The 16478-nt window shown below is 38.3% G+C and overlaps 1 protein-coding gene across 1 annotated transcript; it reads right to left on the bottom strand.

Annotated features, from left to right (window-relative positions):
- Positions 1-2122: 2122 nt before the first annotated feature.
- Positions 2123-5621, bottom strand: ATXN7L3B (ataxin 7 like 3B). Its single transcript, XM_080935889.1, has one exon. The coding sequence runs from the start codon at positions 5355-5357 to the stop codon at positions 5064-5066; it is 294 nt and encodes a 97-aa protein (XP_080792015.1). The 5' UTR covers positions 5358-5621; the 3' UTR covers positions 2123-5063.
- Positions 5622-16478: the final 10857 nt, after the last annotated feature.

Below are 16478 nucleotides of genomic sequence, written 5' to 3'. Positions count from 1 at the left end.
AACCAACATCTTTCAGAAAAGTATCTTTGTGTACCTATTGATTTTCCTCTAATACTGTGCTTATTGTGAGCTAGTATGTGATTAACTTCATTATACTTTTGGTATTTCTGAAAAATGGGTTGCTATTTCCTGTTTATATAAAAATATTTACAACATATGGTTTTGTGATAGTTTGCTTTATCTATAAAACTCTGGTGAGTGTTTCTACTCACTTATATAAATTTATCTAGGAAATCCTAAAGTCCTGCCTCCATTTTGTTTTGAGAGGATCTCACAGTACCAAGAGCAACTGAAATCCCAGTTAAGGCTGCCTTTCACCTGGTAATCGAACCACTTCTTCAGGAGCCGAGTCAGAGCCAAGCACTACCAAGCCTGGCTTAAGTCACCCTCGACAAGGTGTATTTTAAACATTTATTTTCACTTTCAAAGCCACTACCATAAAGTTATTAAGAATTTTTCCATTCTTTTTAAACTAGTTTTAGAAACTTAACTCTTTTCTACTAAATTATTTCAGCAAATGAGTATTGGCTGAAAAGTCACACTATTTACATTTTAACTTTGTTTCTATCACATCTAATGGCTTCAGGGTTTTGTCACTGTAAGAACTTTTAGGTGCCAGCAAAACGGCGCATACCATTTCAATTCTAAAATCAATTTTAACAATTTTTTTTTAAGCACACATATTTCCAATGAGGCTCAAACAGAAATGTCTTAATATTGGGAAAACTAAAGTCTAAGGCCTTCCAGTGTTTTGTGCCGATCTTTTTCAGTAATTACATATTACCATTTACCTCTTAAGTATTATCAAGAACATGTTGAAATACCTTCTCCAGCACAGTAAACTTTTAAGGAAGTGTTATCTCAAGGTAGGCTGAGGGCTGACACTTCATTAATGCAACTTTTCAGCATTAATGTGAAAATGCACTTTGACATTGTGTTTAAAGCACTTGGATGCCAGCTCTTCATTAGTTAAATCAATGAAATAGATATTGAGGATTCAGGTTCAGAGGGCAGTTGTCATTAATGCCCACAGAACGAGTTTTCCTGAATTAATACTTCAAATAACTTGACATGAATAAACCCAGCATACAGAGCTATGAATTATTTTATATCTTTTATAACACTGAAGATATTAACTATAGAACATACTTGGTCTTTGTATCATTTTAGAAAACAAAGAACTATATTAACTCTAATTCTACAAAATAGGATGTTTGCCTCAAATAATTTAAATACAAACTTACAGTAGATTCCTACATCAATTTCATTTAACAAAAATTTAAAATTGAGTTTAGATTTTGCATAACTTGTCACATTACCTTTAACAGAGTCCCCCCCAACCCCCGCCCCATTTTCCTTTAAATAAATTTCTCGACAAATATGACTGTAGATCTTAAGTGGCCAATTGCACTTAATTATAACTCATGATCTTGGAAGAGAAGGCTGAATATCATAGTTCATGTATGAAGGCTATTTGAAGTATATTCAACTGAAAGTTTCCTACTCTGGTCCCAATCCCATGACTTTTGACTCCTCTATTTCCCACCTTGAATTATGTAATGAATTAGAAAGCTGGGTAGAACAGGACTCTGTTCAGAACTAGATTTTATATACAATTTCTAGAAAATGTTCAAACTGTTGATTACAATTAAAATATGTTAAGTGAATAAAAACTCCAAAGTGGGACAAACTAAGGGAGTTGGGTAGCATTTTTTGCTACATATCATTTGTTTGTTAAATTAGTTTGATGATGTATATACTAAAACAAGTTCTATATAAGTTAAACTACCACAGTGTGTTGGCGGGGGCTGATAAGGAGATAATCCAGGTTCTATTTAATATTTACCACTACAACAATGCACCATTATTAGTAGGCCCAGACTGTTTTTACCCTCTTCTTACCTCATATGAAAAAGGGAAGTTTATGTATTTTTTTTCTCAATAAATACTGTAGACAACTAAATGTGAAGAATTAGATCGAGAAATAAAAGCTAGACAGAGTTCCTCTATAGATTCTGACATTCCTCCCATCCAAGTACCAAGATTTAAGAGTGGTAAAACATTTATTTTGCTATGCCCAACCCCTGGGAAATAGACCATTAAAAAGATGAGTCAAAATATATATATTTTTTGAATTTTATTATTGTTTAAGCAATGGGAAAATGCAATTTATTTACACCAGCAGCCATATGGGCAGAGGGAACACAAGAGTTAATTAGCTATTTGTATAGGACGGATTACTTATTAAAAAATAAGAATCTCCAAAACAAAGGACAGTGGTGAATTTCACACTACCCTCCCCCAATGATCCCAGCATGCGATAATGCCAGGTAGTGGCCCCTGGGCATGCGGTGGTGGGAACTAATTCATGGAAGAAAAAAACCACAAACCACAGAAAATTTAAAGAACCCCTTTCCCCCATGTACATACACTCAGATACATAATAGGATTACAGGGTGGTCAATACAAGTAATTGAAGAGGAAGGATAGAATTCTGTTGTTACAGGAAAGGTCGGGGAAGGGGAGAGTTTCTAACCACTGTCAACTATATGATGGAGAACATCTGTTCCCAAAAAAGTAGTTTGTTCCCTCAGGGCAATAATAGCTGGACTGAACCCACCTTTTATCTACACAGAGTGGGGAGCTATGGCCCTAATGGAAATGATGGAGACAGAAAATAAAAACGAAAAAGTTAATATGAGCAAACCATTACCCCAAACTACCACCCCCATCTTTATGTTCTAACCAGAAAAGGCAAGAAAACTAAAGTCACATTTGAGCTCCCTATCTGAAGGCAAGAGTGAGTAGGCCATGGCCTTTCTCCCTTTCATGTTTTCCAAATATGTTACATAAGCAGGAATCTCAGGCTGCTTTTTTTTCAGAATTCATTAGAGGTTTTTAAAGAACTGATGTAGTAAGATATCTTTTAAAAGTAATTTTAGCTCCTGCCAAGGTTTTATTCAAGTTCTCAAACTTCTTGGACTAAGGATCCAAACTGTAACTAGGCCCAAACCCTGAGCTGTAAAACTCTGAGAAGGCAATAACAGATAGTCTCAAGGCCCAAGTACTATAGTTTCCTTAACTCTTGAACACAGTAATCCAAATTAGTCCACACAGTTCAAATAGCTCCTGGGAGAACAAAGATACATACACAATAGGGTTAGAAAAGTGGAGCAGAACCAATTTCTTCCTTGTGCACACGAACATTTGTGGTTCCGCAGTAAGTCCTAAGAGGCAGTATCCAAGTAGCAATGGGAAGAAAGAATTCATGACAAGGCAGGGAGATAAACTAGCAAGGCAGGCTTATTAAGAGAAACATTTAGACATGACACTGCCTTGTAAATTTAAAAAGAAAAAAAAAATTTTTTTTAAATTTTTTTATTTTCCCATTCCAATCCAAACAGAGGGAGCCATGAGAGATTCTCCTCTAAGGCTTCCATAAAAACAGGTAAAACAAAACCAGTCTGAAAACATCAACAAAAGAAAAGGGAAAAGGAAACAAACGTGTGTAGTTTTCAGAGCAGGAGCACTGGAAGGTGAGCTGAACCTGGTGGGGATAAAACCTAGAGTGACAAGCAGCACCTGGAATCGTGAGCTGCACCATAGGCAGTGGAGCAGTGACAGGAACATGGCCAAGCCAGACAGATGAGGCTGGACCCTTTACTGGGGCACAGAATGAGGTAAGAAAACATTTCAAATAAAGCAGCACCTATCTTTTCTGCTCACCTCAGGACTCCCACCCTCCATAAATCCCTACGTAGGGACTAAAACAGACCAGTTTTGATATACCTCTTACTTCCCGTTTACTTCTAACCTTGCCTCCAAAGTCAGGAAATCCCTAACTTTCCAACTTCCAACAAGAAACACAGCCCCAGCTGTAAGGAGGTCTTGAAGACCAAGTGACAAACTGGCATTTGTGAGGGCAGAAAAGGTGGAGACAGTCTTATTCACCATAGCAGAGGTCTGACTGCCCAATTTAAGAAGGGGTTCTGCCACGATACCAGGTAAACCAGGCCCGTCTCAGGGCTCTTAACATTAAACTCATTCACATTATTGAAGGCAGATGGAAAAAGTCCCCTTCTGGCTCAAATTTCAAACTGCCTCCTGCTTGGCCATGATGCCTTTCTATAGTTCAGTGGTACCACTGGTGGACAGTGACCTATCGTAATCACCAAGTCAGACCCATGGGCTGGTTACATCATCAGTAACTCCAAAGTAGGTAAAGACCGTCCCACAGTAAATAATTCAAGACATGAATCTTCCAGGTGGTGATGATATGCAATCGCAGAGGTATACTTCATCCTCAGCATCAAAACAAAATCTTCAGCTGTTTGTAAACCACCTTGTCCCAAATCTTTGCCACTCAGTTGGATGTTAAGACAGGTCTTTTAATGAGTCAAAGGCGAGGCCTTGTCCCCACAAAATGCTGGACCTTTGGAAAACAGGTGATTCTGAACTTCTTGTAGACACAAGGGCTTCCCACCAACTTCCAAGGAGACTTAATATTTTTCGTATTTAAGTCTCATACCTGACTTCTATTTGTAACAAAGAAGCTCAGTTGTAAGCTTAGAAATCAGAGGAGCGGTCCACTGAAGCTGACTGATCATGGCCTGACCACCAACAGCATCCAAACTTCACAGGAAGCCCTTGACACCAAGCAGATGCAAAAATCTGAGAAACAAAAGAATTTTATAGGCAGGGTACACAGCTGCTCACCTGTGTACTGAGGGCAGTTCAGAGATCTTTGTACATCCACATGTATTTATAGAGCTCAAAATACATCATAAAGCCTCTGGACCTTCTCCTGTCCAGGATTTCAGAGCTGGCACTGGATACTCTTTCAAATGGATCCGAATTCCTTAATTCTCCTCTTTGGGTTTTTTTGTTTGTCTTCTTGTTTTTGTGTTTTAATGCTGAGATCTTTAAAGGGGAAATGGGACTTTTATCTGCTTTATCGTTTTAATTAATTAATTTTTTTTCTCTCCAACTTAGCTTACTCCTCCGAGCCACGGGACCAGTCTATATTATTGTCCTGGTCACTGTTGCCCTCTCTTATGTTGTGACTACTGGAATTCTGGAGGTGAACGCTGCAGCTCCGTCTGGGGCCCATTCCCAGGATCTCCAGGAAGGGGGCAAAGCGGGTGGCGGCATGCTCCTTTGTCTTCCACTGGCTGAATGCCAAAATCCTTCACGCTACCAGTGTCTGCAAACTCCAGGTAGAAGTAGCCACACTTGACTGCCCGGTGCACCTCAAAGCAGAATCCCAGGCAAGAATCCTCTATCAGGTCTACATAGATCTCCTGGGCGATGGCCTCCAGCTTGCTAGTATCCAGGTTGGACAACGAAATCTCCTCCATCTTAATTGGTAAGCGACTGTGCAGAGGGCGCTGGGTTTACTCACGGCACACTCGTCGGGCTCCGCGGGCCGCGCTAGGCCTGCTAGGCCTCTCCGGGCCGCGTCCTCCGGGTCGGCAACGGCGGCGTCCGCGGCGACAGCAACCGCAGCTCCGGAACCCCAACGCTCGCTCGGCTCCGACGACACCCACGTTCGGGATTCTGAGCTGCACCCGAGCCCGACACGCCGACAAACCGTCTCAGCGCCTCACCCCGCCGTACTGGCCTCTTCCTCTCGCGGACGGTCTGGGCCCGCCCCCCCACTTCCGCCCGGTGCCGCGCCTGCGCACAGGCTCCGCGCGGAGGCAGGGCTTTGGCTCTGGCGCAGACCGCTGGCTTGGAGCGCTGTGGGAGAGCCAGTGGGGACAACTGTCATGCCTGTCGCTCTCAGGGTTCCTAAAATGCTATTGACGATGCTACGGTATTTTGTTTAGGGATTTAAACGTTCGCTAATGAGTTTGTCTGTGCCGCAATGATTTCCTACGTAATAGGAGGAATAATAATTACCTGTCCTGTTGTATAATCAATCGACTAATGATTTTAAGCATATTTATCTACGTACGACTGAAGACTCGACTTACAGGATTGACTCACAATTATTTACTGTGCTGCCGCAGTTGTCATTTAAATCCACTAGATGGTGCGAGGAAACAAATTGCCCTATAGTTTATCTTTGAGTCTTTTCGTTGAATGAAAACGACTAGAATCTTGACACTAAAGGCATAATTAAAATATATTGATGAAATAAACCTAAGGCATTTGTCTCACTTATAAGACCATTAAGTCAGCGTGACTGTAAAGGAATGATTATATATGTCTCTAAATGCGCTACAAGATAAAAATGATGTGTGCATTGTTTGGGGGAGGCAGGGAGAAGTAGAGGAAGATTTTTCTAAAGTTGCAATGCTTTCATTGTTAGAACTGGAACCAGCCCACCAAATTTCCGGCAGCCAGCTCCTAACAACTTTCCTCCTCTGCAACGGTTTTACTTCTTTAATTTATCAGAAAGAACTGTGGCTAAAGAAAAATTTAAATGCTCATTTATAGCTTTTTTATTCAAGGTTTCCAGATTAGAGAAATGCATACAATTATCAGAACACTATGTTTTCCTCAGTACAGGATTACCTTACACTGATTAGTTTACAGTGTAAATTATTTGTAAACACTTATATTTTTAAATTATTTATCATTTTAGATATTACAAATGGGCAAAAACGGATCATTTAGCTTATGCTACTGAATTTTTATCTTCCCAGAGTTCTTTTTTTTTTAAATCTAAGACAGAGCAATTTTAAAAATGAACTTTTGTTTAATTTATATGTTCTAGATTTCAGATTTAAAATCAACATGCTGATGCTAATGCGGGATCTCCTAATAGCCATACAATAAACCTTACAATGATCAAGGCCACACGTGACTGATTCTGCCTGCTTCCTACTGTAAATGCCTATGTAAATCTTGTATTTGGATCTGTTTCCTTGAAATTTCAGTAATAGATGTCATCGCATAGTCTTGTAGTGAGACCCACAGCAGTAAGTACAAGAATTTTCACACAGTGTCTGCATGACATGTAGCCGTGCAAACTGTTATGTGCCTAGGTAGGTGAGAAAAATACAGTTATGACATTAGGGATCTTTGCTAAATTCTTTCCTCCCCCAATGAGCTGTAAAACACTACTTTGAAGGTATGTGTATGAATTCAGAGGCATTTGTGAAATTTAGACTTTTTTCCTGCAGGTCTTAGTTTGAGACTATCTAACTTCATTTCTTCCATGCTTTGACTTATACTGGTGCTAACACATTAATTGCCAAGCAAAAGTTCTTATTAACGGACACCCGTCCTTTGTTATCAGTGATGTATAATTTGTTCTTCCCAGACCATTAAAGAGCCTTTGTTCCCTTAATTTGACAAAACAAATATGAGATTGTTTCTGCTGAACCTTATATGGTGGGAGTTGGGAACTGTCTTCCATTTAGCTCATACATTTAATGCAGTTCAATGAAACTTATTTCAAAGTATATGTTTTTGTTCATTGAAATTCAAATAATAGGGTTAGAAAATTTTTAAATATTTTGTCAGCATTTGATTCCATTTACTCGTACTAAATCAACACTATTGTGTTGAAAATTTGTACTTATTCACATTTTGTCTTACGATCTATCTGTATCACTAGCTAAATTTTCTTAATTTGAGTTGAAGTATACTGGATATTTTAGTTTAAGTCAACATGAGTGAATGAGAATTTATTGGTGATCTTGATGGAGTATTGAATGCACTGTATTTATCCTTAGTTAGTTCATTTTCTAAGTGCAATGCAAATTGTATGAAATGCCTCTTCATAAATAGCCTTAGGAATACACTAATTTTTCAACCTTCTTTGATTTTTTTTTCCCATAAAAACAATGTGTGTAATGGGAGGAACCACTCTTTCAAAGAGGACAACACTGAATTCTTATGTAAGTATATTTTAATAGGCATAACCGTATATTTAATACATACCTGGCAAGGGCAATAGCGTGATCAAGAAAGCATTCTTATAGTGGGAGTTCATCTTTGTACTTGGGATGTGTCAGCACCTTTGGCTTCCCCAAATAGGAGAAACCAACTGCATAATTAGTGGTGGTGCGGACTGTGCTGTGATCTCCTCTGTAAAGTAAAGGAGAAGACATATATATTTTGAGTATGTATTTTTGTCTTCCCGGAAAACAGAGACAAAGGAGACAGAAGAATGCATCCAGATGGAAGTGGAAATCAACTTACCCAATGCTCAGTCATGTTCTAGAATTGCCTGTCAGGGAATGTTTGTATGTGCAGGTTTATGTTTTAAAATTGGGTTTAATGAGATCATTGCATCTCTTCAGGATTTCATGTCAGTCTTAAATAGAAATCAAATAACTACTGACAAAAAATTTTTAATTGTTTTATTTATTTACATCTAAATGTTGTCTCCCTTTCTAATACTGCCTCCAAGAGTTCTTCACCCCTGCCCCCTCCCATTTGTCTCTGAGATGGTACCCCTCCACTCATGACACCCACCCACTCACCCACCCACTTGTGCACCTGCATCTCACACCTCTCCCCCTGAGACCAGACAAGGCTGTCCTCTGCTACATATGTGCCAGGGGCCAGGGACTAGCCCTTGTATGCTCTTTGGTTGGTGGCTTAGTTCCTGGGAGATCCCAGGGGTCCAGATTCCTAAATAGTGTTGGTCTTCCTGTGGGGTTGCAGTCCCCTTCAGCTCCTTCAGTCCTCCCACTAACTCTTCCATTGGGGTTCCCAACCTCAGTCCAATGGTTGGCTATGAGTATCTGCATTTGTCTCAGTCAGCTGCTGGTAGAGTCTCTCAGAGGACAGCCATGCTAGACTTCTGTCTGCAAGCACAATATGGCATCAGCAATACTGTCGGTGTTTAATGTGAGGAGGTGTAAAAGGAATCACAGAAAGTTTATGCTTCCTGTGTGGATTTAAGGATCGGCTCCCAAAACACAATATGGAAACTTAGAAATTTTCTAGAAAATTCTAGAAGAAATTACTTATGCTTTAGCAATCAGAATGTAGTAACTGTTAATAGAATCTTAATATATATATAAATATTAAATGTTTCAAATATATACCTATATTGAAATAATAAAAATAGTTTCTGCACAATAACCTTTTACCCAGATCAATATGTTGACAGTTATAGTACTTTTGATCTATTTGTTTTCCCTTAAAATTTCTTTTTCAGAAGCAAGTCTGAACTATTGTGATCTGCACGACCTGGCAGTAAGTTGCAAACAGGTCATATCGTAAATCTTTCATTGCTTAGGTACTTTAAGAAGAATGCATCCTTTCACATTATCACTGTACAGTGAAATGTAAGAAATCCAGGTGAAGTCCACTATCACTGTATAACATGTGATTCATTTGAATGTTGCCACTTGTCCTGCATCTTTTATGCAGTTACTTTTGTATGTGGCCCAGGATCCTGTATTCTTATATCATGGCTATTTCGATTTTTTTGTGGCAATTGAATAACACAGAAATTCTGAAGATGAAATGTCAATTCCAAGGGAAATAAATTCAATTTTACACTGTGTTATAGGTTGAAGGCAAACTATATTTCATAAGCTCATGCCTTTGAGCCATAGGTCCACAGCTAGTTGGGGCTGTTTGAGGTTATAGAAGTATTAAGGGGTGTCTCCTTAAGGGGTGGCTGATAAAATGTGCCATTATTGATAGGTTAGGGATGTATATTCAACCCCTTCTTCCTGGTCACTAGCTGCATTCTAAATGTGAATGCAATGGAATCAGTAGCCTCTCTGTCCCCGCCATTGTTGCCTAGATTGTTATGAAGGACTGTACCCTGGAGCTGTAAACTAACAAACCTTTCCACTCTTCAGTTGTTCTTATCAGCATTTGTATTTGTTGTTGTTTTTGTCTTTATTACAACAGGAAGTATAATCAATATATATGGACAAGATAAAATGTGTTAAAGATGTTAATTTGTTCAATGGAATCTTGTAGTGAAATTATTTTAGTAGGTTAAGATAGGACAGCAAGGCCACCTGAAAATGAAGATGGTTGTGAAGAAAGCTATCTATTCAGAAGCTTTACCGGGCTAATAAAGGTTCCCTTTAAACATAAAAACTCTCTGTATTGTCTACTAAGTCAATGACTAAGTGACAGTTTATTGAATCCCTTTCCTTCCCCAATAAGCCATGTCCTTTAATAGATCTTGATCTTGCTAATGGCAGTTTTTCCCAAACACACTAGTGTTTGAAAACATACCCCTAGAGATTTGGAAAGCATATTATCATGACAGCAAAGCTATTTTACACGCCAGTTGTCTTAGTTAGGGTTTTATTGCTGTAAACAGACACCATGACCAATGCAAGTTTTATAAAGACAACATTTTATTGGGGCTGGCTTACAGGTTCAGAGGTTCAGTCCATTATCATCAAGGTGAGAGCATGGCAGTGTCCAGGCAGACATGGTGCAGAAGAGCTGAGAGTTCCACATCTTCATTAAAAGGAAACCAGGAACAGACTAAGCATCCTCAGGCAGCTAGGAAGAGTGTCTCCAAACCCACCCCCAAAGTGACACACTTCCTCCAACAAGGCCACACCTTCTAATAGTGCCACTCCCTGGGACAAGCATAGGCAAACCATCACACCAGTCTAGATTAGTAGAACATGTCTACAAATTGATAGTACTCCTCAGAGTAAACAAAATGCTATGTAATATTTGAACAGAAATCTCTACTAAAAAGACTCAGGGCATAACTTTTACATACATCCAACTTAGTAGAAAATACAGAAAATGAAAACGACACTTTCATTTTGGATAAGGATACTAAAGTTAGAGATGTCAAGGGATTTGTTCAGTTGCGTGGCAAAATTAGTACCAATTGCTAAGTCTTCTGACACATAGTCTGATTCCTTTTCTGGTACAGAATACTTTCCCCAATGTCAGTTTTCTTAGCAATAGAAAGTTTGGTGATGGCTAAATATATTCTTTTTTAAACACTAGAATAATTTATAATATTAATCATACTATCAATATAGAATGTACTGGTTAATGAAAACTACATGGCTTTACAGACTCAGTGTAGTGTTTTATTAATTTTATTATTCTGAAAAATTATAATATTTCAAGTTAGCAATTCAAAAACTCAAACTAGCAAATGACTTACTCCAAAAGAGAATCAACCACACACTTAATTTAGAAATGCATTGCATATTCATTTGGAATTTATCTCTCTCTCTCTTTTATTTTATACATTCTTGCTCTGTAAGCCAGGCTATCTTTGATCTTGAGATCCTTCTGCCTCCTCATACTCTAAAACATTAGGATTATAGTGGTGCACCACCAACCATACCCTCCTTAACCGTAGTATCATTCTTACAACTATTCAACTAAGTCAAATTTTAATTGTTTGAAATAAAATTATTTTTATGTCCTTTTCCATGGTGCTTTGCCTCTCTGTTAGGATGACAGTTTGATGTAATTAATTGAACATATATTGTTGTACTTTGACTAACGCTCACTGGGTTTGTTTTGTTTCTTTTCTCCCACGAAGACCTAATTTCTTAAGTCAATCTGTTAAACTGGTGGGTGGTATGCTTTTATTTCTTATATTCCTCTGATAGTCATCTGGCATATGCCACCAAGTAAGAGATTGATTTTCTTTGGAAAAAATGGTAAAATTAAGAGAAAATCAGGATTTTAAACACAAGAGTAGCTCAGAACTAGTTTTGGTCTGAACCTCTGAACCTGTAAGCCAGCCCCAATTAAATGTTGTACTTTATAAGACTTGCCTTGGCCATGGTGCCTGCTCTCAGCAGTAAAATCCTAACTGTGACAGATACATATACATTAAATGTGTATGCCATCATTTGCATTGAGCACAATACTATGTGCACAGAAGAGTTCCCATACTCCATAGTAAAAAAGAGCTCTATTTCAGCAAGTTTTAGATTTGTGCTTTATCTTTCAGTAGAACCAGTTCATAAAATTGATGCTTCTGACAGCTTTGTTCCCCCATGAAGATTGTTCCAAAGAACAAAGAGAAAGGCCATTTGAAAAAAAAATTATTTACCAAATACAAATAAAGTTTCTCAGATGAAACAATTACAAGCACACATATGAGTGTTACAAATTACTTAAACAATATATTTAATAAAAATTCATAATTGGAAAATGTAATGTAAAAATTTGTCAGGAAACTATGGGACTTATCATTTGAGTGTTCATATATGCTTTGCTTCAGTAACAAATTATAGTAGCTGTGAATGAAAATTTCTGTCCCATAAAAATAAAGTATTACAGGGCTCCATAAGAAAACGTTTGCTTATGCCATAAGTGGGATGTTAAAACAGCTGTGAAAGAATTATTACCCTGAGTTTGTGTCTTATTTAGGATTTTTATGTCTGAGAAGAGACATTATGACCAAGATAACTCTTATAAAGAAAAATATTTAACTGGGGCTGGCTTATAGGTTCAGAGATTCAGTCCATTATCATCATGGCAGGAAGCATGGCAGTGTTCAGGCTGGCATGATGCTGCAGAATCTGAGAGTTCTACATCTTGATTGGAAGGCAAGATTGATTTCACAAAAACAGTCTCAAGGCCACATTCTAAAGTTCTTCTCTACTTCACTTATGAAGAACATTTTAATGAAAAGTAGCAATCTGAAAAAGAAAAAAATACAAAATATATGTTTCAAAGAGTAAAAAAAGCTCCAAGAAGTACAAAAGTCAGATATTCAAAGAGATAAGTAGATTAATGGAGTGGTAATTTGGGGGCAATATCCCACCCAGCTAAATTTAGGTCCAGGCACGGTAGTACAAGCCTTTAATCCTGGGAGTTAGAGGCAAGTATGTCTCTGAGTTCAAAGTCAGTTTATAGAGTAAGTTCCAGGACATCCAAGCATATTCAAAACAGCACAGAAGGTGTGGCCTTGTTGGAGTGTGTCACTTACAGGGTGAGGTTTGAGACTCTTCTCCTAGCTGACTGCAAGCTACATGGAAGTGGTTGGTCTTAGTTACGGCTTCCATTGCTGTGAGGAAACACCATGACCAAGGCAACTCTTATAAAGGTCAATATTTAATTGGCACTGGCTTACAGGTTGTGAGATTCAGTCCATTGTCATCAAGATAGGACAGCATCAAGGCACACAGCGTTGGAGGAGCTGAGAGCTCTACACCTTGTTCTGAAGGCAGACAGGAGAAGACTGACTCTTCTGCATGGGGCAGAGCTTCAAATCCCACCGACACAGAGACATACTTTCTCTAACAAGACCACACCTGTGGCAGAACCTTCCCCTAAATTAATAAGGGTTTCAAGGAGCCAATCACTGGGTGAGAAGGCGGGACTTCCAGGTCAGTGCTGTGAAGAGGGGAAACAGGAGAAAAGATATAAGGCTTTTGGATGGGAGAGAGCGTGGAGGCCCCAGGCTCCGGTGGTGCGTCTGCCATATTTCACTACTGGAGGATTTATTACTTAGAAGAATTTACAAATTAAGATGCTAGTTGCTGCACCCAGCAATGGTGTTACTTGTTGATTCTAGACTAGGTTTGTGCAGTGTTTTCCTTCACCTGGAAACTCAACTGGGTTTCTGTAAAGAAAGGTACGGTGGCAAAGCATGTGTTTGTGGGAAGTGCACCCCAGCTAGCCATGAGATTTGGAAGCACGGTACTGGCATGGCAGCAACTCTCCAAGAGAATTTAGCACTCCAGGTGGAGAGATTTCAGAACTCCAGGTCAGAGAATCTGCATGCCTGCTCACTGGTCCCTTGCCAGCGGTAGTGTGGATTGCCTTTTAAAGAATATTTCACTCAACATATACCTACTCCAACAAGGCCACACTTCCTAATAGAGGCACTCCTTGGACCAAGCGTATTCAAACCACCACACCTCCTAATAGTGCCAGTCCTTGGAGCAAGCGTATTCAAACCACCACGTTCCTCTTCCTGGCCCCCATAGGATTGTTCAAATCCTTGAGTATATGGGAGCAAGACATGGCATAATGCAAACTACATTTAGTCCAACTGTCTAAGTCCCATAGTCTTTATCAGTCTCAACAATGTTAAACGTACAAAGCCTCTTCTGAGACATGTCCTATCATTTAACTGTAACTCCTTATAACATTAAAATAAATAAGTAAAAGAAAAAAAAACAAAAAAAAAAACAAAAAAAAAAAAAACAAAACAGATCACTTACCTCCACTATTACAGGCTATGCATTACCATTCCAAATCTTCATAGTGAAGAAAAACTGATGAGAACAAATCCAAATCCAAGGTGGGCACACTTCAAACTGAGCACCTCCATGTCTGATGTCAAAGCTCTCTTCAGAACTTCATCTTTTTTTATCTTTATAAACTGCAGCATAATTTGTTGGCTGGTTCCACTTCCTGTTACCAGCTTTACACATTCGGCCACACTTCCTAACAGTGCCACTTCCTGAGCCAAGTGTATTCAAACCACCACAGGTTTGCCTGTTCTGTTGCCTAGAAATTGTACTGACTTTTAGGAAAAAAAAAAAAAAAAAAGAATAACTGAAAGAAGTCTAGAGACACCATTTGCATAGCTTGCTATTGGCTTTCAATCAATAAAATTGATGTTTTACATTTTTAAAAAATTTTAATGGCATACAAGTAGTGTCAATAGTTTTAGAATTATCAGCGAATCAAAAGACCAATTCAAAGGGTTAGGTAACATAAGTTAAATGATAGTGGTAAAATGAATTAATACAAGTAAAATCAATGGATTTTCAGAGGAAAATACCCACATAAGTTTTCTCAAACTATAAATGAATAATATATTACTAGGGACAATGGGGCCATCACAATTTTGTTGATTAACTAAATGAGAATTTATGAGATAATGTTTTTGTTTTTGCACAGGTCCTCTATTGCACTACTTTAGTAAAGGGAAATGTGACAATATATACTTAATTTACATTTTTTTCAAATTTACTTACTATAAGAAATATTTTAATGATTAAACTCATTCTTACTTTTAAATTTCCAATGTGGGGTGGCTTTCTCATATTTGTTCTTACTTCTGTAAACCAGTCAATGAACGGAAATTATTAACTAGAAAACCTCATTAGTTTTATATGCATAAACTCAGAGGAAAAATGATAGTGGTGATTTTCTTGGTATATTTATGTACTAAATGTTAATGAAAAGAAAGAACATATCGAAATATCGAAGATATGTACTCAAGTGAGGTAGAATTCATGCTTACATTTCATAGTTTTTTGGATTACTATATTTCTGTATTTTATATTGAATCTTTATTTTTATTCCATAGGCTTTGATCATGAAAACATCCTTGCCCCAAAATTTTAAGCACTGATGAATAAATTGGTCTTATAATCGACTCTCTTAAATACACACACACACACACACACACACACACACACACACACACACACACTGCCCTTGAAGCAATTCTGCAAAGTGTGATAGATGCTCCATTAGCAACGTGAAAGACTAAATTCTAACACCTGACATGTAATTTTGTTCATCCTTTACTTTCTGCATGTCGTCACTTTTGATATAGAAGCACACCCTGGACTTTATATCCATGGACCTGAGAGATCCTAGATACATCCCACTTTTGAGACACTAGGGATTCAAAGCCATGACCCCTGGGAAATTATATGAAAATGGTATGTTCCTTGTACAAGCTATCCTGAAGTAAGCTAGGATGTAACTTTAAAAAAAAAATCATTAAATACTCAGTAAGCATTCTGGTCAAAATGGTAGCATGGCTGGGGAAGAAGTCATGAGGCCCCACCTTAGCTGAGAACTATGATGAGCTGAAACCTGCTGTCAGGGGAGAGTCCTTTTCCTTTAAGGGTGTGGTCTCTGGTAGGTTACTGAGCTCTAGTGGCTGCCTCTCCACCTGGGTAAATAATGGGAGCTCTAATTGGACCCAGTGGGAATGAGGGAGAAAAGAGAAAAATGTGACCAAAGTACTTTGTATACCTCTGTGAAATTTGCAAATACTAGGTAAATAAAAGAATTTAAAAATTCTTGTGGGAAAAAATTAGTCTTACTATGCAAACAGTTCTCTCATCAAATTTTTCATATGTTTACTATACATAGTATATATTTGGAGTCTTGTATCTGTATGCCTTAAATTGTGAATATACTACAAAAATATTCTCAACCATGTAGCTTTTTAATGAAGGTAAAGGATAAATTCAGGCAATTATGTGTTAAAAAATAGTTAAGCATCTCAAGAACTTAGTACCTAGGTTCAACATGATAAGGTCAATCTTATCATCATAAAAGAAAATATTTCTTGAGAACAGGAAAAAGATGAGAGGGTCTTCAACCCCATGGGAAGAACAACATTATCAACCAAGCAAACCCACCACAGCACCCAGGGACTAAAACACCAACCATTGAGTATGCATGGAGAGACCCATGATTTCAGTTGCATATGTAGCAAAAGAGAGCATTGTCTGGCATCAATGGGAGAAGAAGCCTTTGGTCCAGTGAAGGCATATTTTCCCAGAGTAGGGGAAAACCAAGGCACTGAGATGGAGAGGGTAGTTGGAAGAGGGAGCACCTTCATGGAAGCAAGG

Source organism: Micromys minutus (assembly GCF_963924665.1).
Source record: "Micromys minutus genome assembly, chromosome: 22".
In the NCBI taxonomy this organism is placed as follows: domain Eukaryota; kingdom Metazoa; phylum Chordata; class Mammalia; order Rodentia; family Muridae; genus Micromys; species Micromys minutus.
Note: the sequence above shows the minus strand (reverse complement) of the source record. Positions and strands in the feature narration are given on the sequence as shown.

Excerpts from the sequence above, each read along its gene's own strand:
- ATXN7L3B (XM_080935889.1), bottom strand. The coding sequence starts at position 5,357 with ATGGAGGAGATTTCGTTGTCCAACCTGGATACTAGCAAGCTGGAGGCC.